The following is a 15235-nucleotide window of genomic DNA, read 5'->3' as shown; positions in this document are numbered from 1 at the left end:
TACCTGCCTCAACTACCCCCTCTGTCTGGCAGCTCGCTCCATATTCCCTCCACCTTCAGTGCAAAAACATTGCCACTCAAAATCTTATTGAATCTTTCTCCTCTGACCTTAAACCTATGTCCTTTGGTTCTTGATTCACTACTCTGGGTAAAAACTCTATGCATTCACCCTATCTTTAGCCTTTAGACTTTCGAGATGCAGTGTAGAAACAGGCCCTTCGGCCCACTGAGTCCATCCCGACATAGACTCCGCGCATTCACCCCTATCTATTCCCCTCATCATTTTATACACCTCTATAAGACCATGCCTCAGCCTCCTGTACTAAACCCCTAGCCCAACTAGCTTCCTATCACTCTATTTCCTATCCTAGACCTGTCCAAATGTATTTTATATATTCCATTTCCTGTACATCTGTATGTGCCTATCTAAAGGCATATTAAACACCAGTGACTATATCCGATTCAATCACCTCTAATGGCAGAGTTCCAGATGTCAGCCAGTCCCAGTTGGAAAGGAAACTCTACCCTCCAAAGAATAACATCTAATTTATTCTGCAACCTATTTAATTTAGTTTAGTTTAGTTTAGAAATACATGAGGAAACAAGCCCTTCGGCCTATTGAGTCTCCACCAATCAGCGATCCTCGTATATTAACACGATCTACACACACTAGTGATAATTTACAATTTCACCAAAGGCAATTAACTTTCAACCCTGTACGTCTTTGGAGTGCGTCTATTCTCCCCCACATTCTTATAAACTCCCTGTAAATTCCACCACTCACACACCCACGCTAGGGGCGATTTACAGAGGTCAATTAACCCACGAGGTCACTGAGGTTCTTCTCAATGGAATACTGGAGGCTTTTTACTGAGGGCCAGCTAACCTACAAACCCCGCACCTCTTTGTGGGATGTGGCAGGAAACTGGGGCACCCGGAGGAAACCCACGTGGTCGCTGGGAAAACTTTCAAACTTTATCTTGCACTAAACATTATTTCCTTTACCCTGTATCTGTGCACCGTGGACTGTATTGTAATTGCAAAGGCTTGATTGTAATTGTGTATAGTCTTTCTGCTGACTGGATAGCAGGCAACAAAGAAAGGTTTTCACTGCACGTGAGAATAGTAAACTAAAATAAACTAAACTCCACACATGGACAGCTGGGCCACCAGAGCTGTGAGGCAACAGTACACTCTCAGGGCTATATGCCAAGTTATTTCTCTGTGTTTAATATATATTTGCTCTTTGAACACAAATGAGTTCAACAAATACAGGGAGTAGATAAAGTTTTGTTATTTTTGACATTGATTATGTTTGCTGTCTGATTATTTTTTTTGCCAAAAGCCGGCACATAGATATAATCATGCAGAAGGCACGCCAGTCAATTCCTTTATTTTCTTAGAAGTTTAAACGTATTTGGCATATGACCGAATACTCTAACAAGCTTCTAGGGATGGACTGTAAAAACTATCCTGACTGGTTGCATCAAGGCCTGGTACGGCAATTTCAACGCACAGGAACGCAAGAGGCTGCAGAGAGTGGTGGACCCAGCCCGATGCACATGGGCGATGCACAGCCCTCCCACCATCGGAAGCATCTACACCAGACCCTTCCTCAAGAAAGGGGCGTCTATCACCATGGATCGCCAACATCTGGGCAGCAGGTACACAAGCCTGAAGTCCAAACCAGGTACAGGAACAGAGGGTGGCACGGTGGCGCAGAGGTGGCGTTGCTGCCTTACAGCGCTTGCAGCGCAGGAGACCCGGATTCGATCACGACTATGGGCGCTGTCTGTAAGGAGTTTGCACGTTCTCCCCGTGACCTGCATCTTTGGTTTCCTCCCACACTCCAAAGACGTACAGGTATATAGGTAAATTGGCTTGGTAAATGTAGTGTGTGTAGGATAGTGTTAATGTGCTGGGATCCCTGGTTGGCGCGGACCCGATGGGCCGAAGGGCCATTTCCGCGCTGTATCTCTAAACTAAACTAACATTATCCCACACACTAGGAACAACTAAAGGGCCTTTCCCACTTTCACGACCTAATTCACGACCATTTTTACTCGTGGACATTTTTCATCAGGCTAGAAAAAACGCCCTGACCTACTTGATGCCACGAGTACCTACGACTAGCATCACGACCTGCTACAACCTACCTACGACCTCCTACGGCCTCGTGACGACCATGCTGCGATTATGAGTCAAGGGCAAACTCGGCAGAGGCCGTGAATTAGGTCGTGAAAGTGGGACAGGCCCTTAAAACAGCTACTTTCCTACAACCATCAGGTTCTTGAACAGACCTGCACAACCCTAATCTTACCTCAGCAACAGAACACTTCAGACCACCTCTTGCACTACTGTGGACTGTTTTGTTTTATAGTTATATTTTTGCACTAATGAATTGTTTTTTTGTGGCAAATTCCTTTCTAATTTCAGTATCTTATGTGCAATTCAAGTATCTTGTACGTATAATTTTGTGTATTGTCTGAGGCTATGTGCCTATGATGCTGCTGCAAGCAAGATTTGCATTGCACCTGCACCTCAATGTAGGGACACAATGGTGGAGTAACTCAGCGGGTCAGGCAGCATCTCTGAAGACAAAGGGTGGGTGACGTTTTGGGTTGGGACCCTTCTTTCGACAGTCTAAAGAAGGATCCCGACTCAAAATGTTACCCATTCTTATTCTCCAGAGTTGTGTCTATCCTGTGTCTATCTTTGGCATAAACCAGCATTAGCAGTTCCTTGTTTCTATATTGTACTTCAATATACTTGTGCTGACCCACAATTAACCTGAACCTGAACTAGACCATAAGCTGCTGAGAATATTCACCTCCCTGGTTTTACTGCCATTGTCAGATGGTCAGTTATGGTCTCCCTGGATGTATAGTTTTAATCAAAGGAGGTCATAGCTCACAGTGCTAGAATGACTAGTAGGACAGAATGGCCACAGAGGGGATGACTGGCCTCTTCTGTTTCTATATGGTTCTGGCTTCAATAGATGTTTCTTTCTTTTTTTTAGTGCCTGAGATAGAACAAAGCCTAGCACTGTACAGCACAGAAACAGGCCATTCGGCCCATTGTGGCTGTGCCAACATTGATGCCAATTTAAACCATCTCCAATAATCCAAACTAAATTAAAGAGCTGAAGAAGCGGATACAATTACGACACTTGGACAGATATATATAAACAAAACACAAAGTGCTGGAGGAACTCAGTGGCTCAGGCAGAATCTGCGGAAGGAATGGACAGATGACGCTTCGGGCCGGGACCCTTCTTCAGACTGAAGGATATCTAAATTTACAACAAGATCTACATCAGTTCGGAAGGTGAGTCAAGAAATTGTACATGTCTGAAGAAGGGTCCCGACCTGAAACGTCGCCTGTCCATTCCCTCCACAGATGCTGCCTGACCTGCTGAGTTCCTCTGGCACTTTGTGTTTTGTTCAAGATTCCAGCATTTGTAGTTCTTTTTGTCTCCAAAGCTAGAGGTGAAAAGGAGACAAAGGGATATCAGGTGAGGATGTAGGAGGTGGAGTGAAATGTAAAGCCAGTGGATCCTGTCACCCATATCCCCCACTCCCGCTTTGTCACTTACTACACTCATCTGATAATCACCCCCCCCCCCCTCACCCTCACCTGTATCCACCTATCACTTTCCGGCATTGTCCCCCCCCACTTCTCTCTTAACCAGCTTTCTCCCCCCTACTATAATCAGTCTGAAGAGAAACGTAAAGCTTTTCACTGCTGGACCTCAGCACACATGACAATAATAAGCCTGAACCTAGGAACAGGCCCAGAATGTCGGTGCTGACCATGATGCCCCACTACTTTACCAGCTTTCTCCCTCAGCACAAACTCCCTCCCCCTAATCAGTCTGACCCGACCCGAATCTTCATCTATTCATGTTCTCCAGAGATGCTGCCTGACACACTGAGTTACTCCAGCACTTTGTGTCTTTTTTAAACCAGCATCTGCAGTTCTTTGTGTCTCTATGATGCCACATTAATCTCCTCTAGTTTACATGTGATCCATACCCCTCCATTCCTTGCATAGTCATGTACCTATCTAAAAGCCTCTTAAACATTATTACTGTATCTGCCTCCACCACCACCCATGCCAATGCTTTCCAGGCACAGTGTGTAATAAAGCATGACTTCTTGACTTTTATACTCAATGCCCCGACCGATGAAGGCATGCATACTATAACTCTTCTCTACCACTCTATCTTCTTGTGTTGCCACCTTCAGAGAGCTATGGACTTAGAATCCAAGATCACTCTGGACGTCAATGCCGTTAAGGGTCTTGCCATTAACTGTATATTTTCCCCTTGCATCCCACCTCCTGATGAGTAACATATCTCACTCCTTGACCTCACTATCTCCATCGCAGGTGATAGATTTCTGACCGACATCCACTATAAACCCACTGACTCCCACGGCTATTTGGACTACACTTCTTCCCAGCCTGCTTCCTGTAAGGACTCCATCCCCTACTCCCAATTCCTCCGTATAAGCCGCATCTGCTCCCAGGATGATGCGTTCCACACCAGGGCATCTGAAATGTCCTAATTCTTCAGGGAACGGGGATTCCCCTCCCCTACTATAGATGAGGCTCTCACTAGGGTCTCTTCCATACCCCGTAACACTGCTCTCTCTCCCCATCCTCCCCACTCGCAACAAGGGCAGAGTCCCCCTAGTCCTCACCTTTCACCACACTAGCCGTCTTCTTGGTTTCTTGGTTTCTTGGTCCTCCAAAATATTCCAAATGGAATTTAAACTGGAGGTGGTGAAGGGAGGGATTAAGCCAGAAAGGGTTATTGGGAAGAAAGAGCTACTTTAAATTTAGTTGCATCTGGTTGGGTAACTATAGTTGGGTGGAGATTATTCCATGCTTTAATTGTGCGGGGGAAGAACAAATTGCTGTATACAACAACAAATAGTGCTCCGTCAGTTCCGCCACCTCCAACGTGACCCCACCACTCGCCACATCTTCCCATCTCCCCCCATGTCTGCCTTCAGCAAAGACCGCTCCCTCCGCAACTCCCTTGTCAATTCTTCCCTTCCCTCCCGTACCACCCCCTCCCCGGGCACTTTCCGTTGCAACCGTAAGAGATGCAACACTTGTCGCTTTACCTCCCCCCTCGACTCCATTCAAGGACCCAAGCAGTCGTTCCAGGTGCGACAGAGGTTCACCTGCATCTCCTCCAACCTCATCTATTGCATCCGCTGCTCTAGATGTCAGCTGATCTACATCGGTGAGACCAAGCGTAGGCTTGGCGATCGTTTCGCCGAACACCTCTGCTCGGTCCGCATTAACCAACCTGACCTCCCGGTGGCTCAGCACTTCAACTCCCCCTCCCATTCTGTATCCGACCTCTCTGTCCTGGGTCTCCTCCATTGCCAGAGCGAGCAACACCGGAAATTGGAGGAACAGCACCTCATATTCCGCTTGGGGAGTCTGCATCCTGGGGGCATGAACATTGAATTCACACAATTCTGTTAGCCCTTGCTGTCTCCTCCCCTTCCTATCTCTCCCTCAGCCCTCGGGCTCCTCCCCCCCCTCCTTTTTCCTTTCCTCTCCCCCCCCCCCCCCTCACCCCCCATCAGTCTGAAGAAGGGGTTCGGCCTGAAACGTTGCCTATTTCCTTCGCTCCATAGATGCTGCTGCACCCGCTGAGTTTCTCCAGCATTTTTGTGTACCTTCGATTTTCCAGCATCTGCAGTTCCCTCTTAAACACCATATCTCACTCAATCCATTACTTGTAATGACTTCTAACGTGAATGGATGCAACCACATGGGGATAGCTGCCTAGTGGTCAAGAAAACCATATGCTTTCTTGAACACAAGTCATTGTGAAGCCCCTTTTAGGGAGTGCTGGCCTTTTAAAGGAGTGTTGCCTCTTTCAGGGAAATCTATGGCCCTTGTTAAACTCGAGTTAAATTGACAGACTTTAGAGATGCAGTGTGGGAACAGACTCTTCGGCCCACCGAGTCCACGCCGACCAGCAATCACCCTGTCCGCTAGTTCTATCCTACACACTAGGGACAATTTACAGTTTACAGGAGCCAATTAACCTACAGGCCTATACGTCTTTCACATGTGGGAGGAAACCGGTGCACCCGGAAAAAACCCACGTGATCACAGTCTACCTCATTGGAGATGCTTGGACTGTCTTTGATCAGACTTTACTGGATTTATTTTGCCCTAAACGTTATTCAAGTTATTCCATTTATCATGTATATGTACACTGTGGATGTCTCGATTGGAATCATATATTGTTTTATTACACAATAAAAGCTTTTCACTGTACCTCAATACACGTGATAATAAACTAAACTAACTAGACCCGTAGTCAGGATCAAACCTGGATCTCTGGCGCTGTAAGGCAGCAACTCTACCATTGAGCTACTGTGTCACCTCTAGTGAGAAGGAGTCAATAAAAGGGTATTTAAATGCTGTCATTAATTGTGAAAGAGCATTTTGTTTCCATTTAAACCCCAGTTTCAAAAAAATAAATTTGCAGAATACAAACTGGTCTCATGGAAATGGAATGTACTGTTGAGAAAGAAATAGATCGCTGTTATCATATTATAACATTTGCATTATTGCAGGAGGAAAAGATGGACTCATATATGAGCCAAGTCTTTTCTCAAAGTTCTTTGGAAACGCTGGAAATGCTATGAAATGCTTTGGTTCCTAAGAGTAAATATCAAATTCTTCGGAATAAATATCACTAGCCACTTTTCCTGAACCAACCCTATTGAAGCAACGGTCAAGAAAGCATATCAACGCCTCTACTTTCTTAGAATGCTTAGGAAGTTTAACATGTCCCCAGCCACACTCACCAACTTCTGCAGATACGCCACAGAAAGCATTTTATTGCGATGCATCACAGCAAGGTCTGGGAACAGCTCCATTAAAGGCCGCAAGGAATCGTGGAAAAATTGTGGATGCATCCCAGACCATCACACAAGCCAACCTCTCTTCCATTGACTCCATCTACCCCATGCTGCCATATCAAATCAAATTAAAGTAATTTTATGGAACTTAGAACAGTGCAGCACAAGAACAGAAGATGATGTCAAGACCAACACTTATCTACCTGCACGCAATCCATATTCCTCCATTCCCTGCATATCCATGTGCCTATCTAAAAGTCTCAAACGCCACTATCATGTCTGCCTCCAACACCAGCCATGGCAGCGCGTTCCAGGCCTCCACCACCCTCTGTGTAAAAAAGCCACCCCGCATGTCTCCTTTAAGCTTTACCCCCTCACCATTGTGTTCAGGGATACAGCAGGGAAACAGGCCCTTCGGCCCACCGAGTCCATGCTGACCATCGATCACCCGTTCACAATAGTTATCACACTTCCACATCCACTCCCTGCACACACAGGACAACTTACAGAAACCAATTAACCTGCAAACCTGCACGTCTTCGGGATGTGGGGGGAAACTGGAGCACCCGTGGAAAATCCACGCGGTCACAGGGAGAACATATAAACTCCGAACAGACAGCAGCCATAGTCAGGATCAAACCCGGGTCTCTGGTGCTGTAAGGCAGCAACTCTACCTCTGTGCCACCCCGAAAGGTTGCCCTTATTTCCTTTTTGCTTTATGTAAGTTTAAAGGGTTAAGGAGACACCTGATCACTTTCCCTCCTCATTGAAGTGCCTGCGGGCAGCTTTCCCCACCACAAAGTGTTGTCTCACACAGACAGCAACATAATGGATGTTTAATGCGAGTGTGTGTAAGAGCCAGGGCCCCAACATTAACCTTCACCCTTCCATTAAACCATCTATAACATCAACACCAGCGACTTCATGAAATTCAATTAGGGGTGGCACGGTGGTGCAGCGGTGGAGTTGTTGCCTTACAACGCCGGGTTCGATCCTGCCTGCACGGAGTTTGCACGTTCTCCCTGTGACCGCGTGGGCTTTCTCTGGGTGCTCCGGTTTCCTCCCACATTCCAAAGACATACAGGTTTGCAGGTTAATTGCTTGGGAAAAACTATAAATTGTCCCTCGTGTGTAGGATAGTGCTAGTGCACGGGGTGATTGCTGGTTGGCGCGGCGGACGCAGTGGGCTGAAGGTCCTGTCTCCACGCTGTATCTCTAAAGTCCTAGTCTGATTTACATAGATTTGATTAACTAGTTTGACTACACATTTATAGAACATAGAACTATAGCACAGGAACGGGCCCTTCGGCCCACAATGTTCGTGCCGAACATGATGCCAAGTTAAACTAATCTTCTTTGCCTGCATGTGATCCATATCCCTCAATTACCTGCATATCAATGCGCCTATCTGAAAACGTTTTAAACACCACTATCATATAGGCAATAGACAATAGGTGCAGGAGTAGGCCATTCGGCCCTTCGAACCAGCACCGCCATCCAATGTGATCATGACTGATCATCCACAATCAGTACCCCGTTCCTGCCTTCTCCCCATATCCCCTGACTCCGCTATCTTTAAGAGCCCTATCTAGCTCTCTCTTGAATGCATCCAGAGAATTGGCCTCCACTGCCTTCTGAGGCAGAGAATTCCACAGACTCACAACTCTCTGGGTGAAAATGATTTTCCTCATCTCCGTTCTAAATGGCTTACCCCTTATTCTTAAACGGTGATCCCTGGTTCTGGACTCCCCCAACATCTGGAATGTGTTTCCTGCCTCCAGCGTGTCCAATCCCTTAATAATCTTCTATGTTTCTATAAGATCTGTCTTCACCATCACCTCTGGCAGCACATTCCAGTCATCCACCACTGTCATTGTAAAAATACTTGCCTCACTCATCGCCTTCACACTTTGTCTCTTTCACAAACCTATGCCCTCTCGTCTTTGATATTTGCACTCTGGAAAAAAAGTTCTGATTCTCCCCTATCCATAGTTTTATATGCAGCTATCAGTCCTCAACCTCTGGCATTCCAGAGAAAACAATCTAAGCTTATCCAACCTCTCCCTGTAGCGAATACCCACTAATCCTGGTATTATTCTGGTAAACCTCCTCTGCACCCTCTCCAAAGCCTCTACATCCTTCCTGCAATGAGGACGACCAGAACTTCATGCAATACTCCAGATACGGCCTTGAACAAAATCCTTTAGAGCTGCACCATGACTTCCTGCCTTTTATACACAATGCCCCGTCCGAATGAAGGCAAGCATACAATATGCCAATGTAACCACTCTATCTAGAGTTGCCTCTTTCAGGTAAAGGACTGGTATCAAATGTGCAGCCTATATATCCAGTGTAAAAGAGTGTGGGTCGGATTTATGATATGGAAATGAAATTATTGTCACTGGGTCTTAATCTCGGAACTCCCAATCCATCGGTGCCTTCAACAGACATGGAGCAAGGTGGAGGTGATAGCAGGATAGCTGCCCCACAAACCCCAGAGAACCGGGCTCCATCCTGACCTCTGGCACTGTCTGTGTGGAGTTTGCACGTTCTCCCTGTGACCACTGGTTGCTCTGGTTTCCTCCCATGTCTCAGGGCCGTGCGGGTCAGTTGGTAAATTGCATTGGTGACTCAGCGGAAGTCGATGGAAATGTTAGAGGACGTCAATTATTGGGAAGGAAGTCGGAGAACTGAAGACATGGCTACGAGAGCTAGCATCAACTCAATGGGTCAAGTGGCCTTCTGTGTGATAAGACAATATGAGAAAAGCATGCAGTCATCCACAAAGGGCATTTAGGGATGGGCAATGATAGATGGCCCCTGCGATTGATGCCCAGGGACTGGCAGAGGGTGGCACTGATGTGTGGGTCGATGGGCTGTGGAAGTGAGTGCCCTCACTTGCCAATCCAAGGTCAAAGTGAGCATTAGCTGAGAAGCATTCAGAGATAGAAACTCCTGCCTTCGGGAGAGTGGGGGAGAGAAAGAGAGGGGAGAGAAAGAAAGAGTGGGAGAGAGGGGGAGAGAGGGAGGAAGAGAGAGAGAGGGAGAGAGAGGGAGAGAGAGATGGATAGAGGGAGAGAGGGAGAGGGGGAGAGAGAGGGGGAGAGAGAGAGAGGGGGAGAGAAAGGGAGGGGGAAGAGAGGGAGAGGGGGAGAAAGAGTGAGGGGCGGAGAAAAAAAAAAGGGGAGAGCGTGGGAGAGAGAAGGGGAGAGGGGAGAGAGGGAGAGGGAGAGAGGGAGGGGGAGAGAGGGAGGGGGAGAGAGGGAGGGGGAGAGAGGGAGGGGGAGAGAGGGGGGAGAGAGAAAAAGGGTGGAGGGAGAGTGATGGCAAGAGAGAAATGGCGAGAAAAGGTAGAGAGAAAAAGGAGAGAGAGAGAGAGCGAAAGAGAAAAAGGAGAGAGAGAGAGAGAGAGAAAGAAAGAGAAAAGGCAAGAGAGAAAAAGGAAAGAGAGAGAGAAAAGGCAAAAGAGAGAAAGTGAGAGAAAGAGAGAGAAAGGGCAAAGGAAAGGATGAGAAAAGGCGAAAGAGAAAAAGGAGAGCAAGAGAGAGAGAGAGAGAAAAGGTGAAAGAAAGAAAAAGGAGAGAGGGAGAGGGGGAGGGAGAGGAGAGGGAGAGACAGGGGAGAGTGGGGGGAGAGAGGGGGGAGAGAGAGGGGGGCGAAAGGGGAGAGAGAGGGGGCGAGATCAGGGGAGAGAGAGGGGGAGAGGGAGAGGGAGAGAGAGAGGGAGAGAGAGAGAAAGGGAGAGAGAAAGGGAGAAAGGAGAGAGAGAGGGAGAGAGATAGAAATGAAGAGAGACCGGGAGGGAAAGGGAAAGAGAGAGGTAGAGCGAGGGATAGGTGAAGAGGGCGTAAGGGGAAGAAGGGAAGGTGCGGGGAGAGTGGTAGGAAGGTAAAGAAGGTGGAGAGAGGGGGTGGGGATGGGCTAAGACAGAGAGTGGAGGGGGTGTTAAGGAGTGAGGAGAGGGGGTGGGAGAGGGAAGGACGGTGGTGGGAGTGGAGGAGAGGGGGAATGGGGAGAGGGGAAGAGGGTGAGAGGTAGTAAGGGGGAAGAGGAGATGGAGATAAAGGGGAGAGGAGAGGGGGGAGGGGGAGAGGAGGAGAGAGGGAGAGGGGAAGGGAGGAGATTGTTCACAAAATGGCTTGTCCATTCCAGCAACCATTGCATCACAGACGCGGTGAGCGGTGAGCGGTGAGCGGTGAGCGGTGAGCGGTGAGCGGTGAGCTTGGCGTTATAGACCGGGACACATCTCCATACCCTGCTGAAACTGCCAGCTTATCCTAGGAGAGGTGAAATCTTGGAGACTTACAAGTAGATGCTGGACTCGTTGCCTCCCATGTCTGGGGACTGGAGCTTCTGCACGAGGATGAAGATGATCCCAATGAAGAGGATGAAGTTCACCTGCCAACAAAGACAAAGCCACGCATCAGCTGCCAGCACACGTTCATAAATCATCGGAGCAGAGTTAGCCCCTCCAGCCCCGAGCCTGAAGAGGGGTCCCGACCTGTTCCTTCTCCCGGAGAAAACCCACACATGTCACAGGGAGAACGTACAAACTCCATGGCAGACAGCACCCGTAGTCAGGATTGAACCCGGGTCTCTGGCACTGTGAGGCTGCCCGAGTCCTTGTCTCTTACAAACTGCGGCAGTGCAGGGTGTGAGTAGCCTTGGGCTTTGACAGTGCTCTCTGGTTCAGAGACGGAGGTTTAGAGGGCTGTGGGCCAAAACGCAGGCAGGTGGTACTAGTGTAGGTGGGCTATCTCGGTGGGCGTGGGAAACAGCATGGTGCTTACCATGATAGACGCGATGACTGGCCCTTTAATTACCCACCACAGGGCCCGGTGCTCATTGGTGTCCCAGCAGCTGAAGAGAGGGAAAGACAAGGCGAGAGAAAGACTTACAAAATATTCATTCCAACTATGGACACGACCGCAGGCTATGCCCATCATTACTGCCATCTCCTATTGCCCCTTGACAAGATGGCGGTCAGTGGCCATCTTGCCCCACTGTAGTTATTGGCGGTAAGATGTCAATCCCAGTAACAAGCAAGGAACAACGTTTAGTTTCATTTAGTTTAGAGATACAGCGTGTTAGGCAGCATGATGGCACAGCTGCCTCACGGCGCCAGTGACCCGGGTTTGATCCTAACTATGGGAGCTGTCTGTACGGAGTTTGTACGTTCTCCCTGTGACCCTTGTGGGTTTTCTCCAGGTGTTCCGGTTTCCTCCCACATCCCAAAGACATTAGGTTAATTGGTTTCTGTAAATTGTTCCCAGTATGTAGTATAGAACTAGTGTCGGCACGGACTCAGAGGACCTAAGGGACTGTTTCCATGACGTGTCTACAGCATGCAAACAAGCCCTTTGGCTCACTGAGTCCACTCCGACCAAGAGTCACCCTGTACACTAGTTCTAACCTACACACTAGCTTATGGAAGCATATTAACCCACCAACCAACTCTTCATTAGGATGTGGGAGGAAACCGGAGCAACCGGCGACAACCCACGTGGTCGCAGGGAGAATGTACAAACTCCATACAAACAGCACCTGTAGTCAGGATCAAATATGGGTCCCTGGTGCTGCAGTTGAGGCTGTAGTTGAGGCAGATACAATAAAAACATTTAAAAGACATTTGGACAGGTACATGGATAGGAAAGGTTTAGAGGGCCAAATGCAGGCAGGCGAAACTAGTGTAGATGGGGCATCTTGGTCAGCATGGGCAAGTTGGGCTGAAGGGCCTGTTTCCACGCTGAATGACTTCTTACCACCGGGTGGCGCCCGTAATGTCCGCCTCACCAATAGTCTGTCTCTGTTGTACCTTCTCTGTTTTTATTGTTGTAAGTATATCTTAAATGTATGTTTTCATGTTTCTTGCTAAGTTTTATGTGGGGTGGGGTGGGGGGATTGGGGGAATATTTTTCCAGTCACTTACCTCGACGGAGATGCGATTTTTCTCCGTGTCGCATCTCCGTCCCCCCTGCAGCCTACAACGTGGAGTGGTGCGGCCTTTCCTGTAGACCGGCCCGGAGCTTCAAGCCGCGGGCGTGGCGCGGACTTGCCATCGCCGAGCGGGCGATCCTTAGCTGAGGAACGCCAGTGAAAGTGCTCCGACCGCGGGGCCTGTGGACTTTAACACCGTGAAGCCGTGGTCTCCGGTAAGAAGAGGCCGACTCGGGAGCTCCATGCTTCGGAGTGTTCCGATCCATCCCGACGAGAGGGCTTGAACAGCGGGCCGTCGGTAGCGGCAAGTGCGGAGGGTTCAGCCCTGACCACGGGTGAACAAAGGAGGAAGATGACTGAACTTTATTGCCTTCCATCACAGTGAGGAATGTGGATTCCACTGTGGTGGATGTTTATGTTAAATTTTATTTTATATGGCTGAATTGTGTATTGTTGCTTTTCACTTACAACAGCTGTATGGTAACTCAAATTTCACTGTACCTTAAATGGTTAAGTGACAATAAACGCCAACTTGAACTTGATTCCATACCTGTATCCAGAGAATATCCTGGTGCACTGCATGATTTGGTTGGATGGATGACTATATAATATCCCCCCCTGGTGACCTGGTGATGGTGGATGGTGCAGGGGGCAAGAGATGGTTGAGGGAACGGGCGCCACCATGTGACCATCCACATGATCCATCCTGTCTTTCCTCCCCCCCGAGGTTCGGGGGCTGTGGGGGTGGGGGTGGGGGGGGGGGGTAGGGAAGGTAGTGGGGGGGGGGGGGGGGGGAGGGGGGAGGGGGGAGGGGTGGAGGTGTTCACACTTACCCAGAGTCATCAAAGTGAAGGCGCAGTACAGTCCAGATCGTAACGCAAATAGTGGGAGTTCCTGCAAAAAAACGAACACCGTTTTACCAGTCTTTGATTCAGATTCAGATTCAGATTCAATTTTAATTGTCATTGTCAGTGTACAATACAGAGACAACGAAATGTCTCTTGAGCCAACTATCCTTTCCCCTCCCACTAGGCACACGTAAAATAATCACTTCAATTTATACACATGAGTTATGGAAATTATTTAAGTCGGTTTCAATTACTTTTTAACGTACAGGTTAGACATTAGAGATACAGGGTGGAATTGCGCCCAAATGCTCAACGAATCCGTACCGACCAACATTCACCCCGTTAACCTGCGCGGATTTAGTGGGTCACAGGGCTGCATGTCTAAACTAAACTAACCAAAACCAATTAACCAAATTACCAAATCCAATTAAACTACAAACCTGCACGTCTTTGGAGAGTGGGAGGAAACGGGAGCACCCGGAGAAAATCCACGTGGTCACAGGGAGAACGTACAAACTCCGTACAGGCAGCACCCATAGACAGGATCGAACCCGGGTCTGTGGCGCTGTAAGGCTGCAACTCTACCGCTGCGCCACCGTGCTGCCCATAATTATTTTTTGAAATACAGGTTAGGATATCCATTTTAAATGGTGATGGCTGGTATTCTGTTGAGGGGCCAGATAGGAAGCGCAGCCATTCCTTGTAAACATTTTAACATGCACTTGCACCATATTTGCCCTCCAGTGGTCCCCAATGTGAGGTTCTGCATTATACACATTCTTTTCCCCAAGGTTATGGCGTTAAGAACAAGGGGGCATAGATTTACAGTGAGAAGGGAATGGTCCAATAGGAGGAAGCAGGAACAGAGTACTGATTCTAGATGATCAGCCATGATCATATTGAATGGCAGTGCTGGCTTGAAGGGCTGAATGGCCTATTCCTGCATCTTTTCTATGTTTCTATGAGCAGGGAAGGAACTGCAGATGCTGGTTTAAACCAAAGATAGACACAAAAAGCTGGAGTAACTCAGCAGGTCAGGCAGCATCTCTGGAGGAAAGGAATTGGTGATGTTTCGGGTCGAGTCTGAAGAACGGTCGCGACCCAAAACGCCACCTACTCCTTTTCTCCAGAGATGCTGCCCGACCTGCTGAGTTACTCCAGCATTTTGTGTCTGTCTTGGAGAGTGGGAGTTTGGTGAAGGATGGGGAGTGAGAGCTTCTCTCCTCTGCATGTGGAGATCTGCTGCCACCTGCTGTACGCTGCCTGAACAGCGGTCAATGCCACAACATCCTCAGACAGAAGCTGTAATCTTACATAGAGCACAGTGGCGCAGACATAGAGCTGCTGCCTTACAGCCCCAGATGCCTGGGTTCGATCCTGACTACGGGTGCTGGCTGTGTGTAGTTTGTACTCCCCCCCCTCCCTCCCCCCCGTGCCTGGGTTTTCTCCGGGTGCTCCGGTTTCCTCCCATACTCCAAAGATGTACACATTTGTAGGTTAATTGGCTTCGGTAAAATTGTAAATTGTCCCTAGTGTGTGAGGGATAGTTCTA

At 48.4% G+C, this 15235-nt stretch overlaps 1 protein-coding gene across 4 annotated transcripts in view; it reads right to left on the bottom strand.

The window, feature by feature from the left end:
• Positions 1–15235, bottom strand: part of LOC116987285 (pituitary adenylate cyclase-activating polypeptide type I receptor-like) — a 74871-nt gene that overhangs the window by 23319 nt on the left and 36317 nt on the right. For all 4 annotated transcript variants that reach the window (XM_033043185.1, XM_033043193.1, XM_033043205.1 and 1 more), the window contains exons 8-10: positions 13669–13729; positions 11689–11758; positions 11205–11296 (exon numbers count right to left, since the gene is read on the bottom strand). In XM_033043185.1, the coding sequence (XP_032899076.1) occupies positions 11205–11296; positions 11689–11758; positions 13669–13729 (223 nt within the window). The remainder of the gene's footprint in view (positions 1–11204; positions 11297–11688; positions 11759–13668; positions 13730–15235) is intronic.

The sequence above is a fragment of the Amblyraja radiata genome, chromosome 2 (genome assembly GCF_010909765.2).
Source record: "Amblyraja radiata isolate CabotCenter1 chromosome 2, sAmbRad1.1.pri, whole genome shotgun sequence".
NCBI lineage: Eukaryota > Metazoa > Chordata > Chondrichthyes > Rajiformes > Rajidae > Amblyraja > Amblyraja radiata.
This window is presented reverse-complemented; position numbering and strand designations above follow the sequence as displayed.